The sequence below is a fragment of the Cyprinodon tularosa genome, unplaced genomic scaffold, assembly GCF_016077235.1.
Source record: "Cyprinodon tularosa strain WSP-4 unplaced genomic scaffold, ASM1607723v1 ctg130, whole genome shotgun sequence".
Taxonomy (NCBI): domain Eukaryota; kingdom Metazoa; phylum Chordata; class Actinopteri; order Cyprinodontiformes; family Cyprinodontidae; genus Cyprinodon; species Cyprinodon tularosa.
This window is the reverse complement of record NW_024038115.1, coordinates 1094723-1122014: the sequence shown is the minus strand read 5'-3', so window position 1 is coordinate 1122014 and position 27292 is coordinate 1094723. Positions and strand designations below refer to the sequence as shown.

General features: G+C 36.3%; 2 protein-coding genes across 2 annotated transcripts; one reads left to right on the top strand and one right to left on the bottom strand.

Moving 5' to 3' along the window:
* The first annotated feature begins 165 nt into the window (after positions 1–165).
* On the top strand, positions 166–4594 carry sb:cb288. Its single transcript, XM_038277291.1, has 5 exons — positions 166–321; positions 704–746; positions 2443–2514; positions 3950–4034; positions 4268–4594. The coding sequence occupies exons 2-5, from the start codon at positions 704–706 to the stop codon at positions 4326–4328; spliced, it is 261 nt and encodes an 86-aa protein (XP_038133219.1). The 5' UTR covers positions 166–321; the 3' UTR covers positions 4329–4594.
* A 10034-nt stretch (positions 4595–14628) lies between these two features.
* osmr (oncostatin M receptor) lies at positions 14629–27257 on the bottom strand. The gene is made up of 16 exons (XM_038277288.1): positions 27042–27257; positions 26816–26961; positions 24040–24187; positions 23429–23701; positions 23041–23170; positions 21570–21718; positions 20355–20479; positions 20116–20269; positions 19885–19970; positions 19573–19774; positions 19137–19316; positions 18952–19056; positions 18548–18670; positions 18332–18413; positions 18162–18246; positions 14629–15866 (listed from the first exon to the last, which is right to left on the bottom strand). The coding sequence occupies exons 1-16, from the start codon at positions 27127–27129 to the stop codon at positions 15483–15485; spliced, it is 2460 nt and encodes an 819-aa protein (XP_038133216.1). The 5' UTR covers positions 27130–27257; the 3' UTR covers positions 14629–15482.
* Between the last annotated feature and the right edge of the window lie 35 nt (positions 27258–27292).

Below are 27292 nucleotides of genomic sequence, written 5' to 3'. Positions count from 1 at the left end.
AGAATTCTGAGATTAAAGTCAGATTTATGTCTTTTTTCTCATACTGAAAAAAAAATCATTAAACTTTTTTTGTTTTATTTCAGTAGCCATAATCATCCTCCGTAACTTGCACTAAATAACTTTAGCTAAAAATACAATTGAAAGTCTCTACAGCGTGCGCTTCACGAAGTAAAGTTGTGAAATACGACACTAAAGTAGGTCCATGAATGCAACACAAAACACGCGAAGACTGATTGAGAATCCTGCAGCTTGGACCTCATATTTTGAACAGAAGAGAAAAACAAAGACTGAGCTATCTTTGGTAAAAGCCTATCACTAAAGGTGAGTAGCAGTAAACAGATCGCGTGTTTCTGAACAGCCAGATTATCCAGAGCTTGAATTAGTTCACGGTTTTATGGTACAGCTGCTTGAAGCTGCAAATGATCAGGAAAAAAACGCGATCGAGTTGCCCGATATTCTTTTAGTTGTTGCTCTGATGACTCCTCGTGTTTAACTTCCTACAACAAGTTTCCTCTGTTGCAGTGAACAGCGTGACCTCCTCTTTAGCTTGTCTTTATTTTTCTCTCAATTCGGTCTTATTCAATCTTAAAGCTTAGATAGAAATAGCAGGTGCTGTTCAGTAAAACCTCCACAGCAGTGAATTAATGTGCTCTGTGATTTATCCCTGCCACACTCTAATCATAATGTTCTCCTTTGTTTTTAGATGATTGACCCAAATCTCAGAGAAGAACCTTTAAATTTAAATGGTAAACTGCACATCAGCTCATCTTTCTTAGTCAATGTCCTTTAACTAAAATATGCTTTTTTTTTTCTTATTTATCCATATCTTACTCATTCCTTTATCTGTGGTTTCTTAAGCATACATTTACTGCTGAGTACTACAGTGCGTTCTGCAGCAGATAGTGTCAGTGACAACTCCTTTGGGATTGCAACATCTAGGTCAGATTTTGCAAAGACAAACAGAAGATCCTGTCTGTCTGCTTCAGGTGGATTGCATGAGTCAATATGCGTCAGGCTGAAAGGACTGCAAACAGCTTAAATCAGAGGTCTTCAACAGGGGGCCCGTGGCCCCTAGGGTGTTCACGGAGGTTCTGTATGGGGGTCAACGAAAGTTTTGGTTGATTAGACTAATTTTATATTTCCCCCCAGCGATTTTTCCCACTAATTGAAATGTCTTTGAATACACTTTACAATGAATTCAACACACTGTAGTAAACAGATAAAAGGAGGCAGAAGATGTCTTTCAGTCATTAAAGCACACATTCAGCAACACACAGGATCTCTTTCAAGCTGGGCACCATTTCATTTACAACACCTGTCCCATCAACCAGGAATCAGATTCAGAAATACTTTAATAATCCCAGGGGGAAATTACTTTTGTTACATTACTCCATATGCAACGTTTCTTTAACATCTAATAATTTTGAAGTTTAATGGTTATTATTTAGTCCTAATATAGCAGCTTGCTATAGAAAAAAAAAGAAAAGAAAAAGAGTCCAGGACCAGTGTTTGCCCAAATATAGTAACACCTCACTCCTGACATCTTCTGGCAGTGACGTCACAGCACGGTAAGCCTAGCACCATTCTCCCTGCTTTACAAGCAAATTCAATGGGAGCTACTGGACACGCTTGCAATCAACAACAATTATTTTAGATTTGGAGAGGACTTCACCGTTGAAATTCGTGCGAGCTATAGTTAAATTGACAATGCCCAATTGCATTAGCCTAGTAAACTAGCCGTACCTGCCAGCAGCCAAAATCATTTTTGACTGCAAATTACACATTTAATTTCACATTCAGTCTGGTTTATCAGGTTACATGTGCATGGCAGTAGGATGTAATATTTCAGGTAAAAGTGAAAAAAAACTAGTTATTTCACCTTTCCAATTCATGATATTCCATGGATGGGTTACTGCGGTCCTGGTCGTTGGATTGCCAACTTGAAGAGGGAGGATTAGCCATCAAACTTCTAGTCAGATAAAAAACATGTAATATGTAGCCAACATTTCGAAGAATTCTTTCAAGATGACTTGGATAATAGTGCATTGGAACAAACACCAGATGCAGCTCTGGGACTTGATCAACAGCCGATAACGCACCGTGACGTCACAAACTTGTAGGTGGCAGTAGTGTTCTTTGCCAAACATGGATGTCACCAGTAAAGCACATTTAAAGGAAATTACTCTTAATTAAAACACTTATCATTTATTGAACAGTATGTAGTTTGAATTCTGAATATGACCGGATTTTTCCTTTAAAGAAATCTAATTTTCTTTATTTCAGAGAATAAAAACCGAATAGCACAAAATCTCATTTAGGTTTTACATTACAATATAAGACTTGACAATTTCATCTATGTTGATTTAGATTTTTTTTGTTTTAGAGTTGGCTTTGTAGCAATGTTTTAACTTTTAATGTTTCTCTGTCTTTGTTTATCGCTAGTTACCACTGCAGTTGCCACCCATTCTTCTCAAACAGAGGATTCATTAACCAGGAGCAGCGGGATCATACCTGGTCAGCAGCACTTTGTTTTAAAGTAGACATTTTTTATTCTCTTTAGTTTAATTTGGTACAGCAAAGGAAACATTTGTCAGGAAAAACAAAAACATGGTGTCATGAGTAATGAATAATGAAAAACGTCAGATGAAATGGAGTTTGGTATTTCTTTTAGATAAATAATCGAAATCTCACTAAAGACTTTTTATCCTGCCTGGAAAACTTTGGTTTTCAATTCACTGATTTCCCCACACAAATAAAAGGACATGCTCTGGATTTAATCTTTGCTGTGGTCTCAGACCTATCACCTGCATTACTTCTTTTCATTTGAAATCTCTCCTAGACTCATACAATTTGGAAACAATAAGGACCTCCTCACAGCCTTAGAACTCTGCTTCCAGACCTGTCTTTCACCGCTGACCAGCTCGCATCTCCGTATAACAACAGTTTGAATAATATTCTGGACTCTCTGGTTCCAGTGAAAGCTTGATCAGTTGCTTTCTCCCACTCTATCCCCTGGTTTACCCTAAAATCATATCCATGAAAGCTAAATGTTATCAACTTGAATAGCTTTATTACAAAAGCGGTCTGGAAATTCACATTTCTACAAAGCTCACATAGAGCAATATAAGGCATTAATTACTGAAACTATATCCTGTTACTTTTCTGGTGTAATCTGCTCCAATGAAGGTAACGCAAAAACTTTGTTTTTACTGTTTAAGATTCCATTCATTCCATCACATCCCTCCAGTCTTGCAGGAACCTCACTGGCTCCCTGTCAAATTCAGAATTCAATCCAAAAGTCCTTCAAGTTCATCTATAATCTCTCTCCCCCATACCTTACAGATTTCTTTCAGATTGCTACCCCTTATCTCTTCCATCCACCATATTTAACCACTGGCCCTCCTCTTCACCATGATAACAACTTTTTTCTTGCTCTGCTCCCAAACTGTGGAATCCATTATACTGATACTTTACTTGTTTAAATCAAGGCTAAAAACTAATTTGTCCCAGACTGCTTATCCTCACTGATAATGCAAATGTGTACTACAGTATATTTGTTAAAGATGTTTGAACAGTTATTTTGTCTCAAGTTTTTTGATCTGGCACATTTTCATATTAAAGGTTATTAGGGCATTACTGGAGATCCCACTGCGGCATTCACTGGATCCCATTCTTATAAAACTGATGTGGGATAATTGTCTACATTATCATCTAAAAGCATGTAGATTCACTTTAGTGGTACTGTATTTAAAGCTTGTATCCATTGAATTTTTTTTCAAGGAAGTGGACTGTTGTATAGAGCTTTTTCTTAGAAGCTCTCTACTCTAGAAACTTTCTGCTTCTTCTCTCTAGGAACCATGTTACTGTTTTAAAATGACTGAAAAGAAGCTAATTACTTGCAACGTTATAACACCCTACTGTTTTTAAAGTGTCTAACTATCTTTTTCAGGTACAATTGCAGCCTCAGTTTTCATTGCCTTCTTGCTTGCACTCTACGCCACTCTCTGGAAGTGCATGATGTCACCACCAACTCGGTAAAACTATGACACAGGTTGACTCATGGGCTTTTTGGAGCTTCAATTTGGTTTCCTTCAGAGTTGCCGATCTTATTGGCTCCCATTTGCTCCCAAACCTGATTTTGTACATTTCTACACTTTGAACATTGGCTCATTGGAAAAAAAAAGAAAAGAAAAACACACCTCTTCTTATAAGTACTGCTCATAAGGATTTTGGTGTAGGTATTATTACTTTTTTTTTTCTCTTACAGAAAGAAAAGTAAGCGGAGGATAAGGGCACAACAGAAGAGGTCTTCTCTTCAGCATCTTTAAACCAGTCAATGAAGATCAGGAAGCACATATGTTATGGATTGGCAAGTCTGCCTGAGCAGTGGTTACTGGCGACCTTTTTAACTCAAAGGTGATGATGATGTAAATAGTTGTGGCAGGTCAGATTGTGCTCTTTTTTTCCTTTGATGTTTTACTAGGGAGGCAGAGGCCCAGGAAGAACTTTTTTCTTGTGTAGAGATGAGTATTATGAAAGACTTGTCTGTTTTTTATGGTAATTTTTGTACAAATAAAACTTTTTTGCAAATGTGCCATGGTCTATTTGGACAGCATCTCCAAAGAGTCAAAGAAAACCACAGATTGGAGATTAGAAAGCAAGTGTACACAGCTACCTAGAGTGTACCAGCTAACTAGAGCTAGAGCTGAAGCAACATCCTCTAGCAAGCCAGCAGGGGGTGGTGTCAGCCTTTTTTAACATTATGAGAGACTGACCCTGCCTCAGGGAACAACAGCTGGTTATTCCCTGTCACATAACATGAGTGACGAAGATGGAAGCCCGCCGTCAAAAACCAATCAGGGTCATCCTTATAAGGGTTAGAGCAATGCACTTGTGCTCCGAGAAGGTTGCAAGTGTCTGGTTGGATCCCCACAGCCTACGCTCTGGGTTCTTAAGCGAAACCATTAACCCCACACTGCTCCCCGGGGTGCCACACAACGGCAGCCCACTGACCCCAAAGGGGATGGGTTAAATGCAAAGTTAATTTCCCCATTGTGGGACAATAAAAATATTTACATAACTTAAAATTGTCTGATAACAAAAGACTAATTGTATACAAACACTTGACTAAGTTGGCTCAATGTCCATCTTTTGAGTAGACCTACAGGCAGAGAATCCATCCTGCATAATATGCTGTTTATAGAGCTGACATCTGCCAGGCTGCTTTGACCAAAAAAGTTGTGACAGTTCTTACCTTCAGAGCATTGTTTTCGACTTGAGGACATCACATAGATGTCTTGTCCCAACCTATGTATGAGCGTGGAATGCGCTCCAGAGGGCAAAGGACCTATCATGATACTGTCAGGTAAAAAGTCTGATAATTTAAAGAGAGTATTCTAGGGTTTCTAAGGCCATCATCTGGCCCATATTACTTTGTCTTTAAGACACTTAAGCATCAATGGTTTCACACTTTTTAACTTTCAGTGACAACAAATTAGAGGTTGTGGTATTATATTCCTGCAGCTCCTGTGAGCCATCTCCTCTTGGGCCCTTTAGTGTTTTTATCACATTTCACAGCTGGCATAAATAAAGCTGACTCCTTCAAAATTACATTTTGAAGCAGTAATTCATGCCTTCATGACAACTCGGTTTGATTATTGATATTGTTCTCTACATTGGAATCAACCAGTCGACCCTCAAGCGCTCTAAAGTCCCTAAATTATTGAACAATCGCCCGTTTTATATTAGAAATTTGTCTTTCATTGTCTTTCATTGTTCATGTTTTTAAAACTTGCCTATAGACACATTCTTGTTTCTTAGCTTTAACATATGTTGAGACTGTTGCCGTATTATGTTTTATTAATTCCATTATCATTGTTCTTTTTCATATTCTTTGTTGATTCTTGTGCACTGTCAGGCCTAATAACTGAACTGACCGGGCATAACATTATGATACCTAATAATTGAATTCAGATTATATTCCTGAAATAAGCACATTTAAAACTAATAGGTTGCACAAGGGATGGGTGGGCCAAACTTATCCCTCTACCTTACAAAGTAAAGCTTGGGAGGCAGCTATCTTAATACACAAATCTTTACCCGTTAAGTTTTTCTGCACTGCTTTTAAGCCTTTCAGACTTCCAGTTTTTAAAATATTATCAGTTGGATGGCAAAGGGAGGAGCTTCCCCAGGTGTCTTTCATGTGAAACCATAGCTGGTTTCAATGATGAAATAGTGGTGGTTAACCTACCGTCTGGCTGTTTTTTAAAAGATGAGCGTTATGCATTTCACAGAACTGATGCTTATCTTTTAAACTGTGCATGAGAGTGAAAGCCATTGCATTCATTTAATGCTCTTTAAATAAAAACAAATCTTGTGTAAGAACATTTTTTAAAGGAAAGCTCTGTTTACACCTTAAAGCTTTCTCTCTCCAGTTCTTTTTCCTGAAAAGAGATCTCTCAGGAAAAACTTTTTAAATAACACTTCATAATGTATATGCATTAAATAATAATGAGACATGACATCAGATTCTGATAGAAATTGTAATCTTACTCAGAGAGGATTGCGTTCCCAAAACTCTGCACTTCACAGTTCCTGAAACTGCTGTATTTCGACTCCATCTCCTCTATGCAAAGTGTCCAGCTATAGTTCATTGAAAATATCTCCATAAAAAGGTGCCCCGATGTAGAACAGTAAAAGAAAACAAAAAAACTTTTCTAGCATCCCAAGAACCCTTCAATAGTCTGTTGTAGATTGTCTGCATATCTGAACCCCTGACTAGATGCAAAAATTTGCAGGAAACCTAACATGTTCACATATGTGTTTTATCTAATAAGCTGTTGTATATAGTCTGCAGTTCCATCTAATTCATTGATTGCAGCTACAGGTGAAGTAAATGCAGGTATTTTCATTACCTCATGCATCGAATGTGTGGTTACCCAGTCCAATCATTAAAAATGTAGCTTCTGTAAAGCAAATGATGAAGCAAATTATTACATCTTCCAATATAAGCAATATTGATTATTAATGAGTTAATTGTGCATATGGCACTTCAATATCAGGCCCAGGATCTAAAACTTTACAATTTTTAACTGCAAGCTGATTTAAAATTTGCTTTACAGAAGCTATATTTTTAATGATTGGACTGGGTAACCACTCATTCGATGCATGAGGTAATGAGAATACCTGCATTTACTTCACCTGTAGCTGCAATCAATGAATTAGATGGAACTGCAGACTATATACGGTGACTTATTAGATAAAACACATATGGGAACATGTTAGGTTCCCTGCAAATTTTTGCATGTGGTTCAGATATGCAGACAGTCTACAACAGACTATTGAAGGGTTCTGGGGATGCTGGAAGAGTTTTTTTGTTTTCTTTTACTATTCTACATCGGGGCACCTTTTTATGGAGATATTTTCAATGAACTATAGCTGGACACTTTGCATAGAGGAGATGGAGTCGAATACAGCAGTTTCAGGAACTGTGAACTGTTGAGTTTTGGGAAGGCAGAAACAAGTCAGAGTGTAATCCTGTGTTCTGAAGAGATGAACATTTAAATATGACATTTCATTTGAAGGAACGACTTCTTCTGATTCCTGCTGCCTCAGTGATATGAGGCTGATCATACAGGTAAGGCTTATCCTGCAGGGCGTGTAGGGTCACCTTGGCCCCAAAACTATTATGGTTCAAAGCTGCTGTGGTAACAGAGGGTAACCTAATGGACTTGTCCTAACATTGAACTGTTTTGCATGTTGGAGAGGATCAATGCTTCAAGAGACACTTTCTCTTCCAAGACCAGTTGCTGGATGGCTCCTGACCAGTTTCCCCACATATAGATCCACTCATATAGATTCATAAATTAACTCACTAAGACACACACTCATAGTTTCAGACATTTAGGACTTGCAAAGGTCCACGTGGGAATTACGTTCTTTCATTCACTGACATTCAAAGCTACTAAGTCTGACGAGGGAATTTTAAAGGGGGGATCAGTGCCAAGCTGGTTATTCTTAGAGATTGAATAACTTTTTTAAGTATGCTGTGATTAGCTGTAGGCTTCAGATTAAAAATAGTTTCAAAGTTTTCCTTAGATTAAACTTGAATTGAATGTTAAAATGTGTGAAGCAGGGTTAAATGCTTTCTAAATATCTGTAGATTTATTTACAGCTTTGATGTACATCCTTAAAGGAGATTAATCCATGTTAATTGTGGTGATTTCAGCTTATATGCACGAAATAATGAGCTGAGACATCAATAGGATGTTCAGGCTGAATACATTCTGTTACAGATAACCTTCAGCTGCCAGCCATTGAAAGGTCAGACATGTTTGATGTTTTCTGATTAGATCCTGAAACAATCTGCTGAATAAACATTCGGATGACAGATCATTTAAATGTAATGATATTAATGAAGACTTTAGAGATAAAGTGAAAGTAATTGTGGATAAGAATATCTGGTTGTGACTGCACTTAAGTATTGAGTAAATGATGAATTACTCAGTAAAGACAGTGCTTATCTTGATAAGAACAGTAATTGAACTTTCTTGTGTGTCGGAGGATCCTGGAGGAACGGATTGCTGTACTGTGATGTGAGCCATGAGGACCACCACGTGGATTCAGCATCTACACTGCCATTGGACAGCATGGAGACCAAAGGGGCTGTGGAGGAGACCATATGAGACTCTGATTGATTGATTGTTGAGTGATAGAGACACTGAAAGAATTTGGGGAATAGACAGCTTTCGTCACTTGCCTTTAACTCGGACTAGGATAATTCTTGATTTTTACTCATTGTGATTTATGTGATTGATTCATTTTAATTTGTTTCGATGATGAACATGGAAACATTTTGCTCCAGACCCACCTTTGCTTTGATAAAGAAAGACTCAGAACCTGACTGGCTTAAAGGTTCTTTAATTGGTAATGATAATTGTCAGATTCAAAACGGGTTTTTTTCTTGCTCAGATTGGCTGAGAGTGGGATTTCCCTGGGGTCACCCATGTTTTTACTACCTTCTAGATAAGGTAGGCTTTCCCGGTGGAGAGCAGCCCGGCCTTTCCTGTGACGTCCCCTACTGTGACTGAATGATTGGTAAATTTAGGCGGATGATTTATCCATGATGAGCGGTCACGCTTAGGAGGCCTCCAGGTGGGAGTGAGAGTAGATGAGTTTGACCTTATTACAGTTATAGGCTTAGGTGAGCTAGTCTAATGTAAATTAAAATAATGTTCACAAAGGAAACTAAAACAGCCTTCCTTTAATTAGATGAAACCCAAATTGTAGTTAAATGCTGAAACTGTGGTCTTGAGTGACAACATTTGGTCTGTGAAGTTTTGATTGTGATAACTTTTGATCCCTGATTAATGCTACATCATCAGGGGGACTATTGATTGTTTATTCCATGATTATATGATGAAAGAAACAGTGCTTAAAGTTTTTCTTCTGTTTTAATATCCTTTTCATGAGCAGACATAAATGGGTTTGTGGACATACAATTTTTGTTTTAAAGGTGACTTTAAAAATGTGACCTTTTCAGGGGGAACTGTTAGGATAATTATAATTGATGATGTGTGAGTTTTTTACACCCTAATATTACCTGCCTGTTGTGTTTCAGAATTGATGTTTTCCCCAGTAGTTAATCTAATTAAGACAGTTCCTCTGTCCGAATATACAGTTATAATCTTCATTTTGTACATTGCAAAGATTTGGGAATGGAATGAGAGCGGTGTCCTTCAGCTAAGAACGAAGTGTAATATTTTGATAAGGCTGGTGCCATGGATGTCTCCTCCTCTGCAAACATGTATGATGTAATGATGTGATGATGTGGCATACTGGAGATGTATAACGTGCTTCCCCTACTGTTTATTGGGGCCTCTTCACGAGAATTGAGCCCGGTTGGTAAGCAGCTGCCTTCTGAGTTACAGAGGGCAGCTGCATGCATGTAATCTTACTCTCTGAGTAAGATTACAATTTCTATCAGAATCTGATGTCATGTCTTATTATTATTTAATGCATATACATTATGAAGTGTTATTTAAAAAGTTTTTTCCTGAGAGATCTCTTTTCAGGAAAAAGAACTGGAGAGAGAAAGCTTTAAGGTGTAAACAGAGCTTTCCTTTAAAAATTTTTTCTTAGACAAGATTTGTTTTTATATAAAGAGCATTAAATGGATGCAATGGCTTTCACTCTCACGCACAGTTTAAAAGATAAGCATCAGTTCTGTGAAATGCATAACGCTCATCTTTTAAAAAACAGCCAGACAGTAGGTTAACCACCACTATTTCATCATTGAAACCGGCGATTGTTTCACATGAAATACACCTGGGGAAGCTCCTCCCTTTGCCATCCAACTGATAATATTTTAAAAACTGGAAGTCTGAAAGGCTTAAAAGCAGAGCAGAAAAACTTAACGGGTACAGATTTGTGTATTAAGATAGCTGCCTCCCAAGCTTTACTTTGTAAGGTAGAGGGATAAGTTTGGCCCACCCACCCATCCCTTGTGCAACCTATTAGTTTTAAATGTGCTTATTTCAGGAATATAATCTGAATTCAATTATTAGGTATCATAATGTTATGCCCGGTCAGTTCAGTTATTAGGCCTGATAGTGCACAAGAATCAACAAAGAATATGAAAAAGAACAACGATAATGGAAATAATAAAACATAATAATACGGCAACAGTCTCAACATATGTTAAAGCTAAGAAACAAGAATGTGTCTATAGGCAAGTTTTATAAATATGAACAAGGAAAGACAATTCTAATATAAAACGGGCGATTGTTCAATAATCTAGGGACTTTAGAGCGCTTGAGGGTCGACTGGTTGTTTCCAATGTAGAGAACAATATCAATAATCAAACTGAGTTGTCATGAAGGCATGAATTACTGCTTCAAAATTTCATTTTGAAGGAGTCAGCTTTATTTATGCCAGCTGTGAAATGTGATAAAAACACTAAAGGGCCCAAGAGGAGATGGCTCACAGGAGCTGCAGGAATATAATACCACAACCTCTAATTTGTTGTCACTGAAAGTTAAAAAGTGTGAAACCATTGATGCTTAAGTGTCTTAAAGACAAAGTAATATGGGCTCAATTGAACAGGCTTCTTTTCTAAGTAGCATTTATTGCTGGAGTTGCATCAAAAGTGTCAATAGCCACAGCTTCTTGATTAGTTTAAACAACTTTTAACTTATTTTTTAACACATGGGTAGCTTATGAGCAACTGCTTTATACTTGTGCAATAACTCTCACTTGTTTATAGTGAAATAGGTGTTTTTTCTTTGTAACTGAGGGATTACAAACAAGGAACTACGATAAGTAGGAAATTGTGAACTTTTCTTTTCCAACAGTGTCTAACCTTTGTTTTTCTTCTCCAATGAACTAATCTAAAAAAAATCCATAGACCAACATAAAGTGGCATGTATTTTTCAATTTGCATTATTTGCAGACTGCAAGTAATGCTGATTGCTTTCTGTAAAGTATATCTTTATCAAAAATGTTGCTGGTGAATTTTTTTTTTTGTCAACAGATACCTAGATTGTGGATGTCAGTAACCCAGTCTTAATTAAACTCTTTCTTAACTGTTTTCCTGATGTATGTATTGTGTTATGGTTTTCACTTTCATGATACTGTTTGCATACTAATGTTCCCTTGTTAGAGTAAGGAATGCAGTGAGGGTATATTGAAATGCATGCCAAACTTTCATCATGTATTATTTTATATTGGCCTATTATAATAAATCTGACATAAGAATATTAAACGTTTTACTACTATGTGTGACCTAAAAACCAGATGGTTTCACCAGAGATTCAGATCAACTTTCGGCGTCACATTTCCTTCATTTGCCAAACAATTTAGTCCAGTTTTTGATAGCGTTTCTGCTTATCCCCATCTTGCATCTTTCATTTTTCTTTTTCTAACTCTAACTTTACATCCTGTAGATAAAATGGTGGAAATCTAGTTCCCTCCATGTCTGTCATGACCTTTCCACTTAGTTCATTTCATTGGTTGTAGATACATCTCTAAATTACAATGTAATCTAAATCTGATCTATAGAGGTTCCACCATGCAACTTACATGCATAAAGGATCTATTTTTAACATCATCGTGCAAGATGCTATAGCCCAAGTTCAGTGGAATCTATGCCTTACTTAATCTGGTCTGTTTGAGAAGAAAGAGGTGATCCAACACCATTAGGCACTGTATCATAATGTTATGCCTGGTCATTTTAGTTATTAGACCTGATGGAGCCTCTTTTCCTACTTTTATATACATGCCTTTTTGTAGGATTTGTTCAAGCATTGAAAGGAGGACTCACAGACTTCATGCTTAAGTCAAAGCTTGATTTTATTTTTATTGCCAGCTACATACATTGTAAAAAACAAATAAATCTTAATCATGAAGTCCTATCATTATTAAAGTGCTCCTGGCTTTGAAGGTCAAACTGCAAGACGCCAGGACTGGAGCCAACATACCTCAGGATTTCTAGTGGTTTATTCACCATTGCAAAATCTTAATCAAAACACATTTAGCATTACCTAGATCTATTAATTCCAATGTAATCTGTTTGCATTATTTGGTTAAATCTGTCAAATTTTCTTAAAAACAAAATAATGGTGTAGCACACAAAAAGGCCTGCAGGTTTATCACTAATGGAACATTCACGATAAGCTTGTCTACATAATCAGTTTGGAATGCTCTGACTCTGGTTTGACATTCTGCATAGAAAAACACTTTAACGTATTGGTTACCATTTGCTGAAGGAAGAAAAGGCATCTTTAGCATGATATGTTTTTTTAGTTTTAGTTGAAGGTCAATAGTGTTGTAGCAAAGACCACACCAACAAAGACTAAGGATTACCAAGACAAGGCCAAGACCTTTAGAGGCCGAGACCAAGACATTTAGGAATTGTCTCTCTAAAGTTCCTTGTGATTACATGTTGTGAATGTCCGCTATATAAATAAAGTGAATTCAATTGAAGTTTTGAGTTAGAGAATAAGGCCTTATATGGATTTGATCTTGGCAATGATCTCGGCCTCTAAAGGACTTAGCCTTGTCTCAGAACTCCTTGGTCTCAGGTGGTGTGGCTTAACTTAAACACTAAGCAACAAATCAATAATGGAGAGAAATTCAACAAAAGTTACTGAAATCTGACAGATGTTCAGTAAGGAAAATAACTATTAAGCAAGAGCATGTTAGAAAACTGTGTCCATTCTGAATCCAAATATTCAAGTGGGATTTTTACCTTTTTTGCAACAATACACAACAAAAACAACTAACTGCAGAGTTTGAAATTGAATGAGTGGGGAGGGAATATGTCTCCTTTGATTACCCCTCACAGACTGCCAAGTTCTAACAGTTCTTTCCTTTCTGGACCAGTTCTGTGATTTTGGGAAATCACATAGTGGCTGAGTCCAAACTTGTTATTGAGCTTGTAATGTGCTTCAGTGACCTGGGGCTCTAACTTACTGGTTTCTGCTGTTCTGATTTTTATTTACAAAAGATACATTTAGCATAAAATCAACAGAATGGCAGGAATGTAACAGGTTTCAATCTCATGTACAAAATGATAAACAACTCGAAAGATAAGAATCAGCTCAGATGAACATAAGATAAAATCATTTTGAAAAACAGCCACATGGTAAGAAAACCACTGACATTACATGAAACTAGTAGTGGTTTTCACATGACTTAAGCGCTGGGTAAGCTCCTCCTTCTGCAGCCCTCTAAAGATCAACATGTAAGAAACTGAGTATGGGGCACAATAAAAATGCAATGCAGAAAGCGTTCAACTTAATCTCCCTTTACTCTCTAACATGGAGGGGAAACCTTTTCAACAACAGGAGAGCCAACTTCCTGGGAACTGCACATGCAGATACACAATAGAAAATGTGTTAAATTCACAACTGACAGATGTATCATCTGATACTTGTTCAACCTCCTTGATCCACTTAAAACAAAAACACTAGCGATAGTAACTCTAGTTTAACTGACATTGTTTTGGTTATAAGTGAGGGCAGCAAAACACTTCTCAAATTCATTTGTTCTGCACATGGTTGAACTTCTGTGGTTCTTTGTAAATGCAAACTTGTGATTAGCAATATAAGTACACAAGAATATTATGATTATAATATTACAATTAAAACGCATATAAATGGAGCTCTCTTGCTCTCGCAAAATTCCCTTCATGTTAAAAGCAACAAGAGCAATAGCTTCTTGACTTGTTTTAACCACAATAATCAAACTGAGTGGTTTGTTTCAACACATCAGTAGCTTATGAGCAACTGTTTTATACTTTCACAATAACTCACACTTGTTTACAGTGAAATGGATGTATTTCCTTTGTCACTGACAGGAATTACAAATCAGCAACTATGATTAGCAGGAATTTGGGAAGTTGACTTTTCCAGCGGCATTCAACACTTTATAGGACACTCAGAAAAATACTTTGAAATGCAAACAAATGTTACTGGAGGACAAAACAAGATAATATTACTTTGTAACATAAAAAAATATATATATATATTTTCATGGCAAAAATGAAGATTAATGTGATTACCAAAAAGAGTCACTTTGCTCTAAAACAGTTTTAAAAAATACAAAGAATCCATCCAATTTGTGAACAAAACTTACAGAATTTTTTTTTTGTTACAACATTAGAACATTAATACTGATGCAGGAACTTAACATGTTTTCTTTTAACTTAGCTTTATTAACTTTTTTAATTCCTTTTGGACCTTGTGAAATTAAGTCTTTAACAAGTCTAAATAGCCTAATATGTTTTGAGCTTAACTTATTCACTTTTTTTTACTTAATTAAGGTTGTATTATATCTCACGTAGTAGGCAACATTAGATTACTGGTGGAATTCTATAAAGCAGTTACACTCAGCTTTAAAACAAAAGCGGACCTTGCAGACCCTGCTCCCCCTGCAGACTTTACCCGACCGTAAAATTTGGTCTTGTTTACAGCAAAGCCTTGGTAATTTCTCTAATGAACTAAAACCAAATGTATGACAAACTTCAAAGATTTGTATTTCCAAGAAAATTAGGTAATCATGTATTATTTAGTATTGGACTATTACAAAAATGGGACATAAAACACGTCAATTTTTCACTACTATGTGTGAACTGAAAACCAGATGGTTACACCAGAGATTCAGATCAACTTTCAGCATTACACTTGTTTCAGTTGCCAAACAGTTCAGTCCACTTTTTGACAGCATTTCAGCTAATCTCCATCTTGCATCTGGAATACCTCATTCATACTGGGGGTGTGTTTAACAAGTATCCACATGAAAAGAACTTAATGAAACGACTTTAAAACATGTCGATAAAATTCGGGAAATCTAGTTCCCTCCATGTTTGTTATGAATTAAGTTCCTTTCATGTGGATACTTGTTAAACACACCCCCAGTATGTTTTAAATTTAGGATGCCGTTCTCTTAAAGCAAAATCAATTCATATTTTTTTTCAGGTTTTGTTAAAACTGACTATCACAGGTATAACAATATACTGCATATGGTCCCTGAATGCTGTCAGAAGTCTCTAAGCTGGGTTCATTTTCAGTAAACTCAACTTCATTTGGCTCGGTGATGGGATTTAAGTAGCTGTAGTTTGAAACACAGATCATTTGCTGAGGTTCTGGTCTCTCACAGAGCCAGGCGGTACACTGAGGGCGGTAGCCTGTCTGGAGTTGGACACAGGAAGAAGGAACAGGTGAATAAGAAGTAAGTGAGCACATTGTGCTTGTCTGTTTGGGATTCCTCAGGGTTGTGTGCTCATGCCTCAAAGATGTGATGTTCAGGACTTCAATGTCACTGCTGATGGGCTCCTCCACTTTCTGAGAGTGTAACTTTTTATCAGTCTGAGTAAAGAGGGGTAAATATATAAATAAGTTATGGAAAGCAACATTTTCTTTACACAAATATGAAATGAACATTTCTATTTTTTTTCATTCATTGTATCTATCATATAACACATAAGCACAAAAATACAAAATATTTGCTTCAGTGCCAGAATTACCGTAGGTATGGAATGAGACCTGATGACTAATTTTCTTAAAGCATAGATTAAGTGATTCGTTCAAAAGGTCAAACATTTTTAGTCCAAACATTCTCAAGGGTTTAAGTCAGACACTGGGATGATGCAAAGACAGAACTCTTGTTTTTCATGATCATGCCGTAATAGCTTCTTTATGACATCACAAAAGGTTAAAAGATCTTCTGATATTCAAATTTGTGGGTTGGGGGATTTTCCACTTACCCGTAGATGTCAGAGAGAAATTATAGCGAGTTTTTCTTTTTCCTTTTGAAACACAATTTTTAATAGCTAGAAACAGTTGTGCTTGAAAATTTACATACCCTTCCATGAAAGACAGAAAAAATAGGAAAATCTATTTTCCCCTCATAATATTTCATTTTATGTGCTGATTTTCATTTACTTATTTTCTATAAGTATTCACCCAAGGGTGTTTTTGGCCTGCAAGGCTACACAGTTTCTGGGTGAAAGGGGTTGTTTTAAACAGAATAGAACATTATGGAAGAGAAGATTTTTTTCCATCACAGTTCAGGCTCCTTTCTCTAAAGGTTTATTCAACATTTTACTGTTTCATTCCACTGTCTGTAACCTGTTTTTGATTACCTGCATGTGAAAAACATTCACAGCTTTTTGCAGGCTTTAAGTAGTTAGTGAAATCCTGTGTGACCAGAAAAGGAACATTAGTAAAGACTTTCTTCCTTTCAAGGATTAATAGATGCTGGCTTGAATGATGAACACCAGACCTCAACTTCTTGTTAAATAAGACTTAGACATTTGTTTCCCCCATCAACACTATTTTTTTGTTGAACATCACTTTGAGGCAATCACCTACTGTAAATCAGGTGTTTTCTTTAATGTTCAGGAAATGTTCAATCAGACCTCTCCACCTGTTAACAGGCATGTTAGTACCCTGTTTATGAGCAAGGTACTTTCATTTTTTCTGGAAAGTTTGCTTTTTAGAATTTTTATCTTTATGAAAAATTAAAAATCCATCCATCCATTCATTCATTTTCTCTCGCTTAGTCCATGTCAGTTTCGTGGTGGGCCGAATGCCTATCCCCTGCAGTCCACGGACGAGAGGCAGGGTACACCCTGGACAGGTTGCTGTCTGTCACAGGGCAACACAGAGACACATCACAATTCACACACACATTAACACCTAAGGACAATGTAGAGAATCTAATTAACCTAACAGTCATGGTTTTGGACTGTGGGAATAAACCAGAGTACCCGGAGAGAACCCACACATGCACAGGGAGAACATGCAAACTCCATGCAGAAAGACCCCAGGCCGGGAATCAAACCTTCTTTCTGCAGGGTAACAGCGCTATCCAGTGCACCACCCTGCAGTCAAAATTTGAAATCAATATCTTATATTAATAAATTATCATTGAGTACATTTGTACTTGTTATTACTATTTTTAGTTTTGTGTTATTTGAATTACTAATGTGAATTTATAATTTTCTTTAATGGGAGGGTTTGTACACTTTGAAGCACAATCGTATGTTTTAATGCCTTAAATTAATTAAACATCCAAAAACACACTGTTTATCGGGCCAGGGCTGGATTATTTATCCACAACAAATGTTTCAAATGCAACACAACCTGTATCAACTGTCAAGTGTGAAGAGTATGAAGCAACTTAAAAACTCAAACCAATAGAAAGATCGTTGAATTTTCCTCCAATTGGGGCTCCCAGCAGAACAATGTTACAGAACGGATAACATTTATTTTGCAATGGATGACGATGGCTAGAATAAAACATTTCTTAAGCTCTGATTTAATTTTAATGTAGAGTTTGTGGACTATAATTAAAAGCTGATTCAAATAACTACTTTGGCAACCTTGGACATCGTAAAGTTCTACCAAATATTTTTTCAAATTAAAAGCCCAATCTTAATTGGAGATCAATGCCAATCAAATGTGAGAGCCAAATTCTGACCAGAACTGTGGATTTGAAATCTACATTTTTTTAAACAGCTTGATAGAACAATTTGTTGCTGTTTTTCAACCTCCTATATTCCATTTGGGTTTTTTTTTGTTTTGTTTTTGTTTTATATGCAGAATAGATCATTTCCTCCTGATAAAAGACTTATATCTTAGTTAGATGTTTAATCATACCTCAAACAGGAAACTCTCAAACTGTAGATCTTTGATGTTCATACCAGCAGGATAAACAAATATCTTCTTTAACTCTTTCCACAGCCTGGTTGAAAAACACAAAAAACATATTTTCTGAATTATAAGAGTGCAAAACATTCTGGGGTAAATCCAAATAATCCTATGCTCACTTTTTTCTGTGTGCCCACAGAATAATGATGCAGGTGAGAAATAGTATGATGGGGATCAAAATCTGCACCAAGAGGAGGTCATCTACAAGGGAGAAGCAGAGAAGGCTCAGTCTAGTTTAAGAACCTTTAAAATAAAATTTTGAATCGTATTCATCAAGTGCTCTTATGGTAAGATTGTTGCGATATTTTTAGGACAGTGGATCGAATAAGGCTCACTATTGGTTTCAGTCATCCAGGTGTCAGGTAATCCACGCCCAACTTTAGTCACTTCACACGCACAGCAGACATAGTCCTGGTGCGGCTGCAGACCATCTATAGTTACAGACTTCTGCCGGGGGTCTAGGTAGAAACAAAATTTGGTTTATCTCTGGACAATAAGTAAATATATATATTTGTATATACAGTATATATATGCGTATATACGCAAATACATATATGTAGTTAGAATGAAATAATACTGAAATTACATTGCAATTATTCTAAAATAAAATTATGACGACAATTTTGCCCTCTGTAACTTTAAGTCCCCTTTGCTCTTCTTATTAATTAGATATTCTATTATTAAATTGACAAAAATAAAAACTGACCCTTAAAAACCCCCTCCTTTAGTAAAAACTCACCATTCCCTTGCATGTATCCAGTCTGTATCTCTAGTAGCTTGTCACCATTTTCTGAGCATCCATAAATATTGAATGAATACCTGTGACCCCGTTTGAAATTTCCTTCTAAAATAACATATAGAAATTAAAATAAATGACCAAGTTAAGAGAAAAGCAAATGAAATATTATTAATAGAAAAACCTGCCTGTAGGTATAAACAAAGTGTTGTTTTCTTTTGGTACTTTGATCCAATCTAAATTGCTGGCTGCAGTTCTTCTGCACCACACAACAGTGTAACCACAGGTGACAGAGATCTGCTTTTCCCACCACAGATGCAAACCAGCAGCTGAGATATTGTTCAGGTGCTTCTTTAACTGAGGGATTTCTGAATGGACACAAACATCAGTCATTCACCATTTAAATATCTGAGCTGCTTAGTGCAGTACATTGTGCTGTGACCAGAATTATCAACTGGATATACAGTAGTGTGCATAAAAAAATCATTTCATATTTTAGCTCCTGATAACGTATCGATGCTATAACACATGCAAACATCAACAACAACCTGGTGGATCATTTATTTGAAAATCCCCTTTAGCTGTGGTTGAAGTAAAATTCAGTAAAAGAATGAAAAACCTTACCAGACTCATCTTTTGGTGGAATAGTGATGTGAGCAGGAATAGAGGACCCAAATTTAGGAACAGCCTGGACAGTTATGTTACTCAATTCAGGACCAATGAGGATGTCTGCCTGTCTTTCTCCTCCATCCTTCTCCTCTGTCTGAGGTTGACCTCCACGTGACCACTTGATTTTGTAACTTTGGATCTCTTTGCTAAAAACATGCTGGGGATAGATTGCTTAAAGTTGAAACATGTTCAGAAGAGGAATTTTTTTTCTTTTTGTTATTTTTAAAACTTTTACTTAATTCACAAAAAAAGACTATTTAAACTTACAGGTTTCCAAAGGAGAGTAACGTTACGAGTGTCTGAACTAGGGTTGGACTGTATTTTCCTCCATAGGTCCAAGGTTACTAATGGGTCTAAGAAGCATTGTTAGTTCAAAGAAAATAAAAGTGAGACATAGTTAAAAAAGAAAAATAGAAAAAAATGCATTCTAGATTAATAGGCTACTTGTAGTTTAATCTAGCCAGATAGACAAGTAAGAAACTCTGTAATAAAGCTTACATGTTGTGAATTTTTTGGTGGGAGTCCATTCACCCCAGAAAATGCCATTGACAGAACAGCGGACCCTAGCAGAGTAACTTGTGTTGAAATGCAGGCCATCCAATAGGACATTGCAAAGACCTTTTTCATTCACAATGGTTATTCTTTGCAAAGACTGAAACGTAAAAAAATAAATCAAAGATTAGTTAATCTGCAGTAAAATTGAAATCTACACAGAAGTTAAACAAGATGGAAATTACCTCCTTTGTGTTTTCTGTATCTAGCCAAACCTGACAAGTCATGTTCTTCAGTACAGATACATTTAAGGACAGGCTGACATTGGTCACTCCAGGAATCACCTTGTCCCACTTCAAGGCAGGTGACACTGCATATATACCAAAAGAAACCATCTTAAGCATCAGTGACAATCAAGAAAGCAACATAAATTAATTTTAACCTCTCTCCTGCTTGTGGAATCATAACATTTGGCCCTCACCCTCCCTGCCTTTGCTTGTTACAGCCATGGTGGCTCTTTTAAACTTGTCATTGTTGGTCAGACTGTTCATACAGCCACATTCAAGGAAGCATTATGCCACTAAATAACTTATGAAGATTACCACACCTCAATGCTACTTCAATAGCCTGTTCTCTTGCCTTTCCCATTTTTATAAGCAGCTCAGAAGAAATGCCCCATCTGTTTGGCAATACAAACCCCAGGTAAACAGGAAGGCATGGATTGATAATTGAAGGCTACTTGAGACTCTCAACTTACAAAGTGTGAAATCAAAGAATAGTGTCAATTAGGCAAATTTTAAAGGAACTGTTTAAGGTCGTGAGAGATGTGGCAATGGGACCAAACCATTTGTTCTTCTTGTCTGCATAGAAAGAAAAACAGTTTGTTTGTTTTTTACCCCTGGAATACTGAATTTTAATTTTAATTCTTTACTATCAGAAAGTCCACATATTGAAGTAAGAAGGCTTTAGCCGATTCAAACTGCTGTGGCCAGAGTTCTGATAAAAACTGAGTAGGGAGATAATCAAATTTTAATTCTTCTTCTCATATACAAATCCCTAAATAAACAATCTTCCTGATACATTAGAGACCTCATTGTTCCATTATATTTTAGGCTGTAAGCTAGAAGCAGACATGCAATAGATGACCCACTTGGTTCTGTCTTTCAGTGGTTAACTCTGTCTTTCTCCTAGATAAAGGGTTAAGCCTTTTCTGCATTCATCTTCAGAGCTTTTCTGCTGAGCTGTGATTCTCACTTCAGGAGCTGGTCCTGCAATTAACCTTTTACTTTGTCTTACACGAAATTACATTTAGATTTTTGCAAAATTTGTCAGGTTGAAATTATACAATTGCAAAAAAAGAAAAATTAATTTGTCAACGACGTCAAAATATATATACAAATTGCATAAACTATGAGCAACATAAAACAGCCTGTTGGTTTAATGTTAAAATTATGCATCACCTCTTTCAGCAATGTTGAAGCTGTAGGTTGCATTCTCCTCACCCAGCTTGTCCTTTATCTCCACTCTGATTTTGTATTCCTGCTGCTGTTGATCTGCTTGGAAAATACAAGACTGTGGCTGACAGCTGATGGGAGGATGGTCTGTGCTCCTGCATTTTGAAGCAAGATAAATGCAAAGACTGAAATATCCAAACAATGTTTATGAGGCATGAATTGAAATCTCATATCAAGTTTAGTATCTAAAAAAATATGAATCAGAATTAAGATGTGCTGAGCACAAGCCTTGAGCTATGCACATACATTATCTAAAAAAAAAAAAAAAGCCAGACCTTCATCTTTACTTAACCAGACTAACCTTTTTTATTACTCTTGTACAAAACTTCTTTCAATTTGTTTTTTCTTAAACAAAAAAAATATATATATATATATATATTTTCTGGATAGAGCTTGTTATGCAGCAATATATCAATACATTTTAATATAGATATTTACATGATTAACAATTTGATTATAAAGATGAAAAAAAAATCCAAAATAATTGATCCACATCATCAACCTTGGACTTCAAGGTGGCTCAGTTTGTAGCACTGTCTCCTTGCTGCAAGATGGTCTTGGGTTTTATTCCTGACCAATGGTTTTTCTGCATAAAATTTTGTAAGTTCTTCCCATTCATACATGGCTTCCTCCCATAGTGCAATGATGGATGGATGGATGGATGGATGGATGGATGGATGGATGGATGGATGGATGGATGGATGGATGGATGGATGGATGGATGGATGGATGGATGGATGGATGGATGGATGGATGGATGTTCAGCTGTTCCAATCCAGAATGTGAACAGCTGATCTAATCTATCTTTTAATATTAGATAAAAATAATGCTGCTTTTAAATGTTTGATGCCTGAGGCATACAATATCCCCTCAGATCATAGACAAGCTAATTGAATTTCATCAATATTTTATCATATTGTGACAGACATGATGATATAAGTAAATATTATATGATCATCTAAACATGTAGTTTTTTCTTTTATTTTGATAAAGATGATGATTTATACTCCTATTTAGATTTTTTTTATTTACTTAAACCTGACACTTCTTTGTCCTCCATACCCATTTTTTTTTTTTTTCTCAAGTAAAAACAACAAATTCCTGTAAATAAAATAAAATAACAAAATAAGATTAAAGGAATCTATAGTCCAAAGAAAATCTTCATAGATCTTTAGATAGTCTTGAGAACTGATGATGACAACCACTTCTAAAAGATTTGAAAGAAAACCTGTTTCCTTAAAAGCTAAGGTTTAGTTTCAAATCTAATCGATAAAACTTTGGAAGTTTTTAAAACTACAAACATCATATCCGAATTTATTTGTAAATAAAATGAATAAATTGTTTAAAAAGATAAAAGCCTTAAAATACAGCTATAACCACATTTGTTTATAAATGCATGGCTGTTGGTTTTGCTTACTCAATATGGAGTGTTATATTTTGCTTGTTGCGATCATATTCATCCCGTTTCCTGTCAAGGTCCCAGGTGCAATTGATGCTTTTCATGTCTGAAGTTGTACAGCTCAGGTTTCTGGGCTTTTGAGGAGGAACTGTGGGAAACAAAAACGGAGCAAAAAATGTCTGTCATGAATGTCTTTATTAATATCTAAAAAAAATGTTACACATCAGGGTGTTAGGAACGGCATTAATATGATGGTGGCTTCCCACCAGGGTCCATAAATGCAACAAATTGTTAGCTATTAATTTACTTTTAGGTCTAAGTACTATATGTGTGCACAGTTATGATGAACTAGATGTACCTAAGAAGGTATAGATCATGTGTAGATAGATTAATGCTATAAACTTACAGCTGATGTAGTTAAATGTATCGACAGTCTTTCCTGTTGATTCACTGCAGACCAGTACCAGAAGTTTGAATAGTCTGTCTGGAATTGTCAGATTAGTTACTAAAATAGCTTTAACCCCATATGTGTTGTTGAGAAGATCGAACGATTTTCTTTCGAAGGAGATTTTTGCTATGTTTGCATTCACTCTGGGAATACAGCAGAACGTGGCATTGCTTCCTTCCTTCAGTATCTTTCCGGAAGGAAAAATCTGGGACTTATCCGTTGCTTTAATTCCTAGAACACAGAAAGACATGGATCTGAAAAAAAAGGATCTGTGCTTTATCAAACACATGTGTTGCTAAACTTTATCCCCAGACTAGATAATAGCAAAGTTAAAGCTTTCCTATGTAGTATTTTGATGATCAGAGATTGGGGAAAAGTGCATTATACATGTAGAATGACAGAAGTGTATGAGACATTATAGCAAAGAACTAGGAGACATTAAAGTATAGGACTCACTTTTGGTGTCAAAACACTCACTAGCTTTTAAAAATAAAAGAATCTGTCAATTACTAAAAAAAGAAAATACATAGTTTATTAAGATCCCTCAGATCTTAGTAATAAAGACTCACCATGGTGGGTTATCCAGGTGCTCCAAGGACTATGGAAAGTTTGATTACAAAAAAGTCGCATCCTGACTGAGTGATCAACACACTCCAGAGGCAAATCAGAAAACCACATCAAGTTGTACTGAGCTGAGTCCGCTGCAGCTTTGCTCATCTGTGTTAGAACAAATTATGACTGAGTTCAACAACACAGTATCAACAAAACTATTGTGTAACATTGTAACTACTATTTAGTAAAATATCCCTGTACTAGAGCTGTTCAAAAGGAAATGATCACAGCATCACTGTACATTATTACAAAAGAATCACTTGCACAGTTTTTCATTGGTTTCTGTCTGTTCAGTTTGGTTAGTTTTACTCCTCTCAGGATCCTTTATTTAATTATTAGGTTGCCCAAGGCTGCATGTTTGGTCCCACACATTTTACATTGTATATGCTTCCTTTGGGGCCAGTTTTAGAGCATAAAGGGTTTACCGTATACGTTGCCATGGTGGCGCTCCAAAGCAGCGGCCAAGAAAAGATCCTTGTTTTCAAGGCTGCACTTAAAAAAAACTAAATTGTCTAGAGCTGTTTTAAACGAAATTTCTCGTTGTATACACTCGTGTAGACAAAATGACAAAATAAATCTGTCTAAGTCTACTGTTGGAAGATCCCAAGTAAGAACTGCTAAATTGCCTATGCCGATAATAATAATAACAATAATAAAATTATATGCAGATTTAGAGTGCATACTGTTGGTAATCTCCAAAGATAGTATTAGCAATGGATAACGTGCAAAACTCTTGACCTATTGCCGTTTAATATGGAAAATTGTATTTTGTGCTGCCAGTTTGGAGGGGATGATGGCTGTAAAAGGAAGATGAAGTTCTAAGCCACAGACCCAAAGGTGATAATGCCATTAATAATATGAATTGTAATAATGATTATCAATAGCCTACTTTATAATTGGGCATCTCTCAAAGTGCTTCAAAACATGGAAAAACATGAAGAGATTAAAACAATTGAAGTTAAAACATTACATATCAATCATTAGTTTAAAAGAACCAACTTAAAATATTTAAATTAGTCATGGTTTTTGGGTTTGATTGTGTAATAATTGTTTTCTTCCTGATGCAATAGTCCAACTGATTTTTTTTTCTCTTCCACTTATGAGTCCAGTAATGTTCACATTGGCACAGGTTCACTTCCTTTCTCTCGTTCACTTTCTATGTAAGTTTGCACCGGACTTCCAACATGCTAAATATAAACTGCAGCAAAAACTGCTTTAAGGAATTACAGTCGCATTTTCACCTCCTATAAGATTTCCGTTTTATGTCATCAGCATATGTCTTGCATATTCATGAAGCTCACACTGTTTTGCTCACATTAGGCACATAATTTGATTTATACCTGCTTTGTAGATCAGCTTTGTGAGTTTGACCAAGTTTGCATTTGTTTTTATTCAAACAAACCTTTTTAGTATTTCTAAATCAGTAGATCAGAAAATTTACCTCCCATTGACATGGAAGCCATTCAGCAGTACAGCATCTGTACTTTAATGTCACTGTAGAGAAATTTAAATTGGAGTGGAACTTTTAACATTTGAATTCAAACAAGACAGAGATGATGTTGTTGGGAAAACACTTGTTTGCAGGATGCAACACTTTTGTTAGTCCTTTAAGTTATTTTAATTTTACTAGAATTTTACAATACCTACTCTTACAGTGGGCTTAAAATTGCGATGCATGCTTTCTACCTCTTGGCTGGACTACTGCAATTTCTGTTATTTTTCCCTGGAAAAGTTTTTGATTGTCTTACCTTGTTTTTAAGTCACAAATGGCTTATAATATTTCTATATTTGGAGGAGCAAATAAAAGAGGTGATGGTTTTTGGTAGCACATCTCCATCATACATCTCGGATCTCTGTGATTAAAGATTGATGTAGGTCTTAAAGTGGAAAGCCAGGGTTTACCTTTGAGTACCAGCTTTTTAAAACTGCTTTTGTTATATCTTGCCTGTATTACTTTAACTCTCTCTATTTTGTAGTTAATGATGCATCAGTTGCCTGCAGGTTTTGCAAAATGATTTAGCATGACTTTTAACTTGAAAAAAAAAATCTGACCACCCCTGTGCTTTATTGGATCCTTTTTAAAGTTCTCATATTCCCTGTTCTCTTAATGGTTGGTACCCCCTCAGACGCTCAGGATCCTCAGCAGTCCAGTTATTGAGCTACTCTGTTCTTTCATTGCAATCTAGAGAGGGGCTTATTTGCTTTGAACCTCTGAAACTGGTGCGCTCACACCAGAGCGTTCTGGGCATCAGCCCATCTGATTTACATGTGAAGTCTAAAGTAGATGGCATTAAGCAGTGTCAAGAGGTTTTTCGGGAATGGCGCGTCCTTTGACCGGTCTTATTTTAAAATGCTTTATATATAAATATCTATGGTGTGGTATGTATTGTTTTTCTCCATTGGAATAAAAGATGATCTAGATTTTCTTTGTTCTATGTAACTTATTTAAGCTGGGAATCAAACCAGTGCAGCATAATACAGTAAAAACAGAGGTAAGAAAATTAAGCTAAATGAGTACTTTTTTTGTTGTTGTTTATGTATGAACTACAATTCATCTGCTTCATCTGAAAGCGTGTACTGAGAGCAGCAGCACGCTCCTCTCAGAGAAATGCTTTACTGAAAGGGTTTTACCACAACAAGCAGTTTTAGATGTCAGAAAGGAAGTCTGTTTAACTGTTACTTAAAGAAGATCAATAAAAGTGTATATACATTTAATGCAACCCAATTACTCACTTTGTCAATAATAAGGTGATTTTCTGTGCGGCTGATCTGGATCTCATAAACATCCCTCTCTGAGGTTCCTTGGATCCTCAGCCAGCTGAGCTCCAGGCTCTGCTTGTCACTAGAATGACTGATGTTTGGTGGAGGTGGTGGAGAACCTGACCCAACATTACACATACCGGTACAAAAAAGCTACAAGACAGATGTTTTAATAAGAAAATCCATAAAGCCAACTTACCATAGCCACCACAGCCCTCAGACCGAGCATCGTACAATATAAGACATAAGCCAAGCAGGTGGGTGCAGAACACCCTGTTGTTCCTCATCCTCTTCAGTGTTTTGAGTCTTCAGCGACTGCAAACACTTGCGGGGAAACTTGAGTCAAGGTTGCCAGCAGTGAGTCATGGGTTATTGTGTAATACAGCACAGGAAATATTAGAGGTGTGTAACTATCAGACGGATACTCAAATAAGGTGAAAGACTCTAAAG

Bases quoted from the DNA above. Each gene is read 5' to 3' on its own strand.
- sb:cb288 (XM_038277291.1), top strand. From the start codon at position 704: ATGATTGACCCAAATCTCAGAGAAGAACCTTTAAATTTAAATG. The intron at 2,515-3,949 runs GTCAGCAGCACT...TATCTTTTTCAG, and splicing joins GAGCAGCGGGATCATACCTG to GTACAATTGCAGCCTCAGTT. The intron at 4,035-4,267 runs GTAAAACTATGA...TTTCTCTTACAG, and splicing joins ATGATGTCACCACCAACTCG to AAAGAAAAGTAAGCGGAGGA.
- osmr (XM_038277288.1), bottom strand. From the start codon at position 27,129: ATGAGGAACAACAGGGTGTTCTGCACCCACCTGCTTGGCTTATGTCTT. The intron at 23,171-23,428 runs GTAAGTTTATAG...TGTTTCCCACAG, and splicing joins TACATTTAACTACATCAGCT to TTCCTCCTCAAAAGCCCAGA. The intron at 20,270-20,354 runs GTAATTTCCATC...TTTACGTTTCAG, and splicing joins ATACAGAAAACACAAAGGAG to TCTTTGCAAAGAATAACCAT.